The sequence below is a fragment of the Lemur catta genome, chromosome 2, assembly GCF_020740605.2.
Source record: "Lemur catta isolate mLemCat1 chromosome 2, mLemCat1.pri, whole genome shotgun sequence".
Taxonomy (NCBI): Eukaryota; Metazoa; Chordata; class Mammalia; order Primates; family Lemuridae; genus Lemur; species Lemur catta.
The window spans coordinates 62,284,417-62,296,553 of record NC_059129.1 but is presented as its reverse complement, the minus strand read 5'-3'; the positions used below and the strand labels follow the sequence as shown (position 1 = coordinate 62,296,553).

The 12,137-nt window shown below is 34.8% G+C and overlaps 1 protein-coding gene across 3 annotated transcripts in view; it reads left to right on the top strand.

The window, feature by feature from the left end:
* Positions 1-12,137, top strand: part of HMGCLL1 (3-hydroxymethyl-3-methylglutaryl-CoA lyase like 1) — a 136,345-nt gene that overhangs the window by 27,610 nt on the left and 96,598 nt on the right. For all 3 annotated transcript variants that reach the window (XM_045542227.1, XM_045542226.1, XM_045542225.1), the window contains exons 2-3: positions 6,614-6,694; positions 6,930-7,037. In XM_045542227.1, coding sequence (XP_045398183.1) covers positions 6,614-6,694; positions 6,930-7,037 — 189 coding nt within the window. The remainder of the gene's footprint in view (positions 1-6,613; positions 6,695-6,929; positions 7,038-12,137) is intronic.

The following is a 12,137-nucleotide window of genomic DNA, read 5'->3' as shown; positions in this document are numbered from 1 at the left end:
ACTCCAGCCTCTGGGAATGCCTCAGGCTTATAAGGAGTATCTGAGCAGCGTATCACAGCATCCACTACGGTGCATTAATAACAGAAATTAGAATTTCCAAAGGTATCCATTTCACCTAACTTCACTAGCATATAGTAGTATTTCTCTCAGCCCCTTGTTCTGCCACCTTAGCACTCAACAATTCATCTCTAACAAATATCAAAAACAGCTTAGGTATTATGAGGTATAAGATACCATATATCGTTTTGTTGTTTTCTGAGAATTTTTGTTCTTTGCTTATATAATCATGCAAATGCCCAGATATTTTGGTTGATTTTTGCCAATCAGCAAATAAACATTACCGAAGGGAGTATTTTAATGGAAGAGCTTCATCAAGATCTGAAAATTTTTTCCACATTTGAATGGATTCTGTGGTTGGCTGAATAGTCTCACTGTGCTTGACAGAGTGTATTATAAAGCTGATAATTCAAAGCACAGCTCTGATGTGATTTCCAACTTGCCATTGTCATACAACCAACATGGCATAACAAAAGTGTCATGTAAAAACAATTTAATTGCTTTTTGTCAATAATAACCCAAATTTAAGTAACTTAATAGAATGATGAATTATGGCTTCTTAGCCAAATACTAAGCCAAGCTTCCCCAGCAAAAGCACTACTATACCAGCTTAGAAATATGAACTCTAAAACTCTAACAAAATTACACATTCCAATAGTTTTGTTAAACTTTGTGGCTATGAGGTCATGCTACGTGCATAACTAGTTTAACATAAATAGTTGCGTTTTCTATAATAAACCACTATTTTCAGAAATTTATCATCACAGAAAATATTTCCAGGATGTCATTTGGCATATCACATTTTATCCTAGAAGGTTCGGCTTTTCCAAATACACAAACACATGCGTGCACACACACAATCTCTCTTTTGTGTTTGCAGAAAGCAACAGCAATTTTAGTGGTTTCTAAAATAAATTTTGGGACTGACATCAGCAAGAAGGCAGAATATGAAATCAAAAATATTTTGTGGGTGAAGACACTGAGGAAAGGAAATTTTCTATGTTTAAAAATATTCGAAGTCAAACTTTTCCTTTTGATTAACACTTTTATGACTACCTTTATTACTATCTTAACCTTTAATACAGCAATAATGATAATGAGAATGATGAAAAACCTGTAGGTCATGTTGGCTAATTTTTCCTAAAGCTAATTTTATTTTATTATTAAGTTGCTATGAATGTAAGAATAAGTAATTTTATTTACTTAAATAATAGCTAACATTTAAAGAAGCATAACTATGTATGCAGAATCTCATGCTCTATCAATTCATAGAAGTTTTTATTTTTTCAATTCTTTTAAATTTATTTTAATGCTTTTACATGGTGGTTTATTAAATTCTTACATTAAAAATGACTATTCTTATTTTCTTTGTTTTTTTTCACATGTGCTTTATTTCATTTTCTCTATTATTTTATTACCATCCATGTTTATAAACCATTCACACAATCTACTTAATATTCCCTATTTTAATCCTTCATACCTTGTTTTATTCAGAATATAGTTACATTTTTATATTAAAACAATAATTATCTGATGTATATTAAACAAATGCATTTATTGCTCAAACCACTTTTTACAAATAAAATTTATTTAACTGGAAAGTGGACTTATATGGTGCAGGTGCTATAAATTTCATTTTTAAAAATTTTAATAAATAATTTTAGATGATCTTTTATTGTTTTTCTACTACATTTCAGTCTCTCATGTATAGCAGATGCTCCTTGTTTAATTTTCTTACGCTTTTTTGTAACTACTCTTGATTTACCCAAGTGTTCATAAAATTTGTATACTTCTAGAAGGGATTCATATTTAGTCATGCTGTATATTAATACTGATACCCTGCACTGATTTTTCATCAAGTGCCAAGAGCAAACATTAATATACATACACAGAGAGGAGTATTCACATTTTTAGAGCTTGTTTTTAATGTCTGTTAATACTTTTGCTGAAGGCTGTTGGTAACAAAGCACTGCACACTCTCCACTTGTCTTCTGGCTGTCCAAAAATTGCTAAAAAGAAAGCGGATACTTTCCTTTACCTTTTGATTTAGTAAATTAAGATATATTCTTCCTGGAGTCTTAGATGATCTAGTAGTCCATTACAGACTTATTTTTACGTGGTTACAAATAAGTTCTTATTACACTGCCAAAGATTGCCTGTGAATCAACTTTGGCACATGGATATTCTAGAAGAAAGGTTTCAAATACCAGCTTTGTTAATTTAGTCCTTCATTCTAGAGAGACACCCAGGGAGAGAAACATCCTTTGTTTGCTCTGGAGGAACAAAGTTCCTGTGGATATCTGCTATATCAGTGATAATGGCGGATATGTTTCTGATTATGCTTGGGAGGCTGAGGCAGGAGGATCATCTGAGGTCAGGAGTTGGAGGCTTAAGTGAGCTCAGTGAGATCACACCTCTGCCCTTCAGCTTGGGCGACAGAATGACATCCTGTGTCAAAAAAAAAAAAAAAAAGAAAAAGAGAGAAATTAATATCTAAGAAATAGTAAATAGCAGAATGTAGTGAGTTTAAAATTACCAGAAAATGCACCATGTGCATATTTCAAATGAGACAACAAAAATAGATTCTTTGGGAAAAGCTGATCCCTGATACCCACTTAAAAAGTCCAATTCAATTTCAAAAGAAAGTCACACAGTTTCCTAATTCGGACTTCTCATCTGTGTAGGGGAACATCTGATTTGGCGATCATGACAGTTCTCCTTGAGAATTCTGTCTATGAAATAGGATACTTTAATATTCATAAAGATATTTTAATATTCATAAAGACTCTATTTACACAAAAATTACCCCCCAAGAAATGAAGTAAACGGAACATATACAAATCTGTCTAGACGTTTCTACTATAGATGGTGTTATTTTCCTAGGGAAAAAAGCAGTGCTTGTAGGGTGAATAATAAGCGGTCACATCTATCACCATCAGGTGGGTTGGCTGTACATATAGAAGTCACCTATTACTATTGCTGGGAAATGTATATATTACACACACAGGCACACACATACACATACATGCACTAAAGATTTCAGAAAAATCCCCATCAAAATATTAAATTTGCCATTAAATTTTATGTATGATTGAAAAATGTGAGGAAAGCATATCCCTTATGTTTTGCATAAAAGAATGGTTCATTATTATTTTTTTCAACCAAAACTCCATAGTTGGTGATGTATTTAATCTTATTCTAAAGAAAATTAGAACAGGAGCCAGGGAACTTAGATGGGTAAACTTAGGAAGTCATTTAATCTCTCAATTCTGCCTACCTCACAGCGTAGCTTCACAGATGAAATGTAGATAGAAAAGTTCTTTGGAAAAGTCAAGCAACATATAAACGCAAGATAGTGTTTCTTTTGTTATTGCTCTATGAAAACGAACCATTAGAAATCTGATGCCAAATGTGGGCATACCCTCAGCCATAAAACATAGCTTTTTGAAGCACTTAGTCTGGATAATACATCTTTTGTTTTTCACTAATATTATACACTATACTACACATTAAACAGGATACACTGAGCTCTGTAACATAGGATTTTTAATGCTATAAAAATAAATTTAGACCATAGGCCTGTTTTAGGAATATGTTGCTAACTTCTGCAGACTACTTTTTTTAAAAAAAAAATTCAATTCCCTGTAACTTACACATCATTCATTAAGTCTTGTATGTTGAGTGTGTAAGAAAAGCATCCCTCTCTGCCCCCACTCCACAGTAGCTTCCAGATTCCTACACCACTAAAATGTAAGCCAGTAATGGGAAGGAATTTTTATTTTAATGTTTCACTTTGTATACCCAATATCTGTAATAATATTGCATTAGCTAGCATATGGTAGCTAAATGAAAGGTCAACTTTATTTTAAATTTTAGATATTGAATTCTTTCATTCACTTATTCATTCATCAGTTTATTTATTTAGCAAACATTGGTCAAGTGCTTATGATGTGTACATTTTGATAATAGGCAGAGAAGTACTCACAGGTAGATTTTAAAATAGGTCTCTACAAAGTGCTATGGAAATATAGAAATTAAATTACTTAATTCTATCTGGGGATGTCAGAAAACTCTTTTTTTTTGAGTAGATGACAAATTGAATCTTGGATAATGAATAAAAGTTTTGGTGGAGGAAAAGAATTGAATACTAATGGAGGTGATAATAGTGTTGGGAAACAGTTCTTCATAGGTCTCTTGCATGTCTGCATGTCTTACTAGCAAGACACTGATTGGCTTTCCTTGGAAATATCTTTTCAAGAATGTTTGTGTAGCAAACAACCTTGGAAAGAGAAAAAGTATCTCCCTCTAAAGCAAAGGGCAGGCATGCCTACCGCCTGTTATGAAGTGTAGAGGTTTCCCAAGTTCAGCTCCTGAAAGGCAGCCCGTGGCATATATATGTGTCACCTGGTCCTCCTCCAGTTTCTAATTTTCCAGTGGGTCACCTTTCATACTTGTTGACTATATGTGATGTGAAAGCCCTCTCTTAGTGATCTTTATTTTCTTCCTAGACATTACTCTCTCCGTATTGACTTTTCCTAAGGAGGTTAGAGATGCACAATGGCTAGTGGGCAAATCTACCTAAATGTTATTCAAGCAGATAGAATGTAATAATTCAAAACTAAGCTCATTATCTCTCTACCAGAACATGCTTCTTCTCGGATATTCCTCACCACATGCTACTCCTTCCCTTTTCTCTTACCTCTTATATCTAACGGAACCATTTCCTACTGGTCCTATCATATTTTGGCATATAGCCAGCACCCAACACAGCACATGAGGCATAGGCTGTGCTCAATAATTACTTATTGATTGTATTAGTGAATTTCTTCTGTCACTGGGTTAATTCACATTGTCTAGAAAGACTTAAATAGTAGCATTAGATTCAAGAATCTAAAAGAATATCATGTGAGCACATATTCTGCTTTGATTGAAATGGTCATAATTGTTAATGATCTATAATATTAATTTAATTTCTTCAGATGTCTTGTTAATGATGCCAGCTACGACACATTGATGTAGAGAAAGGTGCCCAGCTCTTTAATGGTACGCAGCGCATTGTTATCACCTTAAACAACACTATGGACTTTTTTTGATATGCATTGCCATTTAGTAAAGAAGTACTCTTCTTCCATGTATGCTTCAAGCTAATTTTGGTTGAAAATGCAGTTTCAGGAAACAATTTGATAATGAGACCACATGGTTTAAGATTACCTTGTTTTGTTTTTGTTTTTGTTTCATTTCTACCTTCTTAGGACTGGAGATAATAAGAAAGAGGAGTGGACTTCTCCCATGTCGTAGCTTTCTGTTGTTGCATGATTTAAATTATAGCCACTCTGTACACTAGGTGTGATTTCATGATTGCTAAACAGAATGGAAACTAAAGCTGGGGAATTCCAGATCTCCCCTCTCAGCCCTCCACCCTCCCAGGTTAACTTCATGCATCACAACCTACAACAGAAGATGCAGAAATGACCATTCTTTTCCTTGTAGGTTAATCTTTTGCCTATTGCATTGCCTAATTTTATGGAAACTGTGGAGAGGGGTCTGTAAGTATTGTAAGAGACACCATCTGGGTTCTTTCACTGAGTTAGCAGAGAATGCTGAGAAAGCCAATAACAGCTTTGGATCCTAAAATGACCATTGAGCATTTTTCTCTGCCGTCGACATGAACTGGATTCTGCTTCCAAAACGGCCACTTTACTGGTGTATGCCAATGATTGTTACAAGGACAGGGTGAGACTATGGATTGGGCAACTTGAATTCATCATTCCTAATGAAAGGGAAAACAAAAAACTTTGAAGTAGAGGTCCTTTGGATCTGGACTGACTCCGTCAACTATTCATTTAAAGAACTTAATGATGGGTTATGCACACTCAACTTGGCTCAGAGGTACCAAGATATTAGTTAGAATAGTCTGAAAAGATATCGCCTACTTCTGACTTGAACTGCAGTATTAAATTTAGAAAGGTTATTCCTATTTTTCCTATTTTAAATAGCAACCTTCTAACTAGGCATGTTTAGAAGGCAAATGTACCTTCTAAGCTAGGTTAATAGTACCTAGTCTAGGGGCAGAGGTTCCAGAATCCAGACCATTTGTCATCTGCGATTCAGGGAAAAAGTAGATCAAGGTGTTTGTTACATTTGGTTGGAGCAAGGTTGTTCCCAGTGGAATATTGAGGTTTAGGTCTTACTAGGGTTCTGTCCTTTAGAGGGCAGTGGTTAGGTGGTAACTATTTATCATAACATGCAAAATTTCCCAACATATTTGCTGTTTAGGTCCTGGGCAAATCAACCATTTCACAGTTATATTTTAGAAATTAATCTTTTGAATTTTAATCATATCTAGGCTAAATATCATTCAGTTATAAGAAAAAATTACTTCATGTTGCAAATAATGTAAATACAGTATTTGAATTATGCCATCATTTTGATTTTTCACTTTTTAACATTCTGGGGCAAGAATTTAACAAAATGTAATTGTTTTAACTTTTCAAATAAGGAATTGTGGCAATACAAAAGTTACCTGTTTTTCTTCTCCTTGTGTTTTGCCTTTTAGGAATCAACCCGGTTATCTGGACTCCCTGAGTATGTTAAAATAGTAGAAGTTGGACCTAGGGATGGATTGCAGAATGAAAAGGTAGCTTTCTATTACTTTTACAGAGTTTATTTCAAGTGCTAAGACTAAATACAAATATTTCTTAAAATTTTAAAGACATATGGATTTCATATGTTATGTGATTATATTTGTTCTCAATTGCTACTTGAATTTATAAATCATAAAAACATTTGCTTTGTTGGGAAGTAACTTTATGTTTATGCTTCAATAGACCCTATACAATTTACTTATAAAATTAATTTTTTTGTTTTTATAGGTTATAGTTCCTACAGATATAAAAATTGAATTTATCAATCAACTTTCCCAAACTGGCTTGTCTGTAATAGAAGTGACTAGCTTTGTGTCTTCCAGATGGGTACCACAGGTATGTGTGATAAATACACAAATCCTGAATTAGATCCTTAGTTCAACATTGTCAAAAATTATTTAGTTAATACTTTGATATACATTATGATATTAACCTGACATAATTGCTAATTTTCCATATTTTTACAAAATATGAGCCCATGCACTGAGATATGATTTTTTAAAAAAACCCCTTTGATGAAATATCTTATATCAATTGAGTCCTAAGAAGTTACTTGGAACTCTATACTAAACCTGTATGAATATATGGCCCAATATAATGAGTAAAGGATAAGGCTCTAAAATAGCAATTTAGTGGCATGCCCTCCCTTTGCTATTTTATGAATGACTTTCTGAATAATCTGAATATCTCCAAGTGCATTAGCCTTTTTGTCTGTTTGGAGGGAAGTGACAATAAGTGGTTGATACCTTCCCCATAGAATCCCATGTTAAAGAGGGGGAAGTGGAGATACACATTCTCTTTAGTTTGCCTCTTTTAGTACTTATATTTGCTAGAGAGATAAGGCATCAAAGATATCAATGACAAGGCAAAGAGAGTCATCTGGCATTTTCCCTTGAAAGATGACAACATGATAGAGCTTTATCCAGAGTTTTTCAGGCATGTGGCAGCTGTGATCACTACTGAGACTTGACTCTGTTCTTTGAAACGATTAGTATTTAGTAACCAGTAAAACACTTTCCCTTCCTAATCCAGTACCTGTTCTCAGATCTTGGGTCCCTCAATCTCTCCCCAGCATTTAATTTTGCTGATTACTCTTTATCTCATTCTCTTGCTTTTCATTGTTCTCTATTCACTTAATTCAGTTACTTCACAAATTGCTCTTTTTCTATCATCTCTGACATCGTTTTATGACCACTAATTTTAAGGTTCACAAGATACTGTTTTCAAGTGCTTTTCTCTATCTATGCTCTCTTCTTTGGCAATCCTTCCAACATCGACAGTTACTTCTATGACGATGACAAATCTGTATTTCTAATCCTGCCCTGCCTGATAATCTTCAGTTGAATGTGCCACCTGTACCTCAAACTCATGGGTTAAAATCAAACTCATTATTGTCCATCCTGCTTTATGCCAATAGCTGTGTTGTTCCCTTAACAGTCTTGGCCTTGAATCCTCAAAGGGCTATCTTCCGTATCCAATTACTATCTTAGTCAGCTAGGGCTGCCATAACAGAATACCATAGACTGGGTGGCTTGAACAGCAGAGATTTCTCAAAGTTCTTGAGGCTGGGAAGTCCAAGGTCAAGGCGCTGTCAGATCTGGTATCTGGGGAGGGCCCACTTCCTGGTTTGCAGGTGGCCGTCTTCTCATTGTATCTGCATTTGGTAAAAAGTAGATATGGGAAGCAAGCTCTTAATGTCTTAATACCATCACATTACACAATAGGAATTCAACACATGAATTTTGAGGAGATAAAAACATTTGGCCCATAATGGTTACCGACTCGTGAAATGTCTTCTTCCTCAGTATAGCCTATGCTTGTCTCTTCTTTTCAATCCCATGGATATAATAATAGTTCAGACACTCATTAACTAATTATTGTGGTAGTCCCTTTAATGATATTTCTAAACACGGTTTCTCCCTTCTTTATACTTTGCTTTTTAAAAGAATCTTCCATAAGTATCAACCATGACAAAGTCACATTCTAACTTCTTTAATAGTTCCCTTCTCCCCATTGAAAAAGCCTGGAAACTTTGTTCTGATATTCAAGGCCTTCTACATGTGGCCCCTTTTTGCCTTTTCAGCTTTAACCCTTTTACCTAATTCACTGAAGCTCCTGCTAAACCAGTCTGCTTCTTGTTCCCTGTTTACATGTCCTGCCTCTTTTATCTATGTAGCCGCTTTATCTCTACTTGCTTATATACATCTCAATTTCTTCATTTCTCTGCAGTTGTAACTTGACGATGTGAAAAGGGCTTGAACATTAAAGCCTTTTTAATTGCAATGCATTTGAGGCAGCAGAAGCCACAATAGGGTTAATAGTATTAGTAACATGCCACTTTTCACAGAGGGTTACTTTTATTTATTCTCAAAAGAAACAGTAATTTTTTTCATCCTTTGTTATTGTTTATAATTATATATATGTTATTATAAATATTTTCTGATCATCTGCTACCTAGACCATACGTGTTATGAAGGTAATGACCTGGTCTCTCGCTCCTGACTGTAGCCCCAGTGCTTGGTGCATAGTAAGTAGGTTCTCAATAAATAATTGTGAAATAAATAATGAATCAGTTAGCCTGAAAGAACAGAAAGAATAACATATGACTTTCAATTCTCTGGTATGGGCAGTTGACTCCTTCTTTTGTTCATGTATTTGGTCCTGTCTAATGAAAGCCACAAATATTTTCCTTAGGAAAACACAAATAGCTTGATTAATCTAGACATATTTCCTTGAGATTGTCATTTTGCAGAATGTTAGCTATTATTGTTTCACTAGCCACCATTAATTTTATGGGAGTGTGAGACTTTATCATCTTTAAGTCTTCATGAAGTTATCTCTATGTTTGATTTAGTCTTTGTTCATTTCACATATTTGATGACTGTTGGGGAAAACTTGGATAGCCTGGTGTAACTTTAGAATTAGAATTGTGAAAGAGGACAGATCTTGAAGACTGACCAACCAAAGTTACATTTCAGACACTAAATGTTGCTAGCCCTCTTCAAGATTCTTTCATTTCCCAATACTTTTATAAAGCTGCCTATAAAGTATTCTTCTTTCCTACAGTGATGCTCATGGCCACGCTCTAGTATCATACAATAGTGGAAATTGACAGATTATTCCTCAGACTGATTTAGGACACACCCGGGATGAAACTGGAATGTTTTCTAGAAGGCCACACTTCTTCTTGTGCAGCTAGTTCAGAGGAAAAATGGACACAGCTAGTTAAGAGAAAAAATGGACAAAAGAAAAGGGAAGACAGTCCCTTTGTGAGTAACTGGAAAATGCCTCCTGATTTCACATTAAGTAGATACATGTGATGGGATTATAAAATGATATGATTTATTCTGGGCCTTGTTCCTGAGTTGAATCCATGACTTAACCTATTGGGATCTAGTGAACTCGTCCTAGGCTCAAAGTATTATCGAATGAGTGAATGAATTTCCCCACATAGTTTTTGAGGACAGCTGTGGTGAGAAGTGCTTCTAGAACTGTGTTCCTGTCTACATTCTGCCTTGAGCTTGAGTAAGTGACTTAACCTCTCTGAACCTTGGAAATCCGAGCAGTGACGCCTGCATTGCGGCAGGGTTGGGGATTAGGAGGCACGTGAATAGTCCCTGTGTGTGAACGCCCGGAGTCCAGAACTCCTGGCTCCTGACTGTGCTCAGTAGTGTTATTGAAGTTAATACCTGACTGACAGATGAACTGACCAGCTGATCCGGGCTCCACACGAGTTAACTACCTTCGTTTTGATACTCAGCCTTTCTCTAAAGATTAAAGTATGTGTGTGGTTTAAATATTGGATTGAGCTCAATCTGAATAATGAAAGATACCCTACCCTTCAAATACTAAAGAATATGTTATATATATTTCACTTTCATACTCATCTGGTTACATGCATTTCAAACACCAAAAACAGTGGTTTAAATAAATCATGTGTTTGCAAAAGAGAAGTGTGCTTGAATCCAAGAAAGATACTGGATTGAGATCCATCTTAGAGTTCAGTGAGCTTATCTGGGAGGAGCATTTTTAATTTCTCTTTTGAAATTGTATATTATTCTCACTCATTTTAGGAAAAAAATCTTACAATGTCACCTTTGTCTAACTGAAAATACTTAAAATAACGTCTGAGATTGGGAACAGAATTTTAGTACAACAGCTTACATATATATTGACTGAAGTAGTTTTTACTCTTTCTAAAGATACTGTGTGTGGCTCTAAATTGGTATTCTGTTAATTCTTTGTATCTTCTTCTATTTTTTCCCTCAAACGTAGGTCATGGGAATAGTCCTTTAGTTTATGTTTAGATTGCTGCTTGTTCGCTTATTTCTTTTTTTAGCATTTTAAAGCTTTTTTACAGTTTCCCTCCTACTGTTTTGTTTGGCAAAGACTTTCTAACTCAACCAGCTAAAAGAAACGTTCCACAGTAGCAGGGTGCCATATAAAACAGGATCCCACACCTATAATCTAAATGGCTAGAGATGATAAAATACCTGCCATTAAAAAATACATGTTCTTTACAACTTATCTGGAAAAAGGTTTCCTTAGAGTGACATGTAATGTAAGAACATCTGAAATGAGTCCAGATTGCCCCTTACTTTGATGGAGTGAACAATAGCAGCAGAAAGAAAACATGTTTATAAAAATAGATAAAGTTTGTTGCAACTTCGGAATGTGGCTGTTAGTGGTAAGTTATTTAAATTATAAATACATTAGTTTTTTACAAAGTTAACTAGAGTTTTACGTTCATCTTTAATGTAGCCATTTGATTTTAAACCTTTCCATTCACAAGTGATTAAAATGAATGTCACTTATTTAAAAATAAGAGTCATTAAATGTGCATAACATTGTGTGTTTGTGTCATATGCAAAATCTTAGTTATAAATATTTGCTTCCTCATTAGTTGACTCTTAACTGTTGGAATAGATGGGTCACAAGTCCTCACACCAGGGGCTACAGATAGATTTTCTTTATAAAAGTAGAAAGAAATGTACATAAGAAAAACTAACAATTATTTACAAGTTATCCTAAAACTTAAAGATATGACCTAAACACCATGGTAGTAAGAAGGAGTTTGTAAACTTTTCCCTACTCTCTTTTTAGTGTGTGATACAATTAGTTCTTTATTGGCAATGAAGACACATTTACTTGATTGAAGTTTAAGATTTAGTTTTATGTTGATGAGATGCAGGAGGCTGTAGCTTCTGCTACTGAGTTCCTGGCTCTCATATTTTTGGGGTTTTTTTTTGGGGGGGGTCGGTTTTTTTTTTTTTTTTTTTGCTTTTGAAGAAGGTGGGTGTGTGAGTGAGACAAGAAAGGAGGTAATATTGAGGAGATGTGTGTGTGTGTGTGTGTGTGTGTGTGTTAGTAAAAAGAGAGGGAGAGTGAGAAAGAGAGGGGGCAGAGAGCCCCCAAATTATTTGCTTATGAGGCACA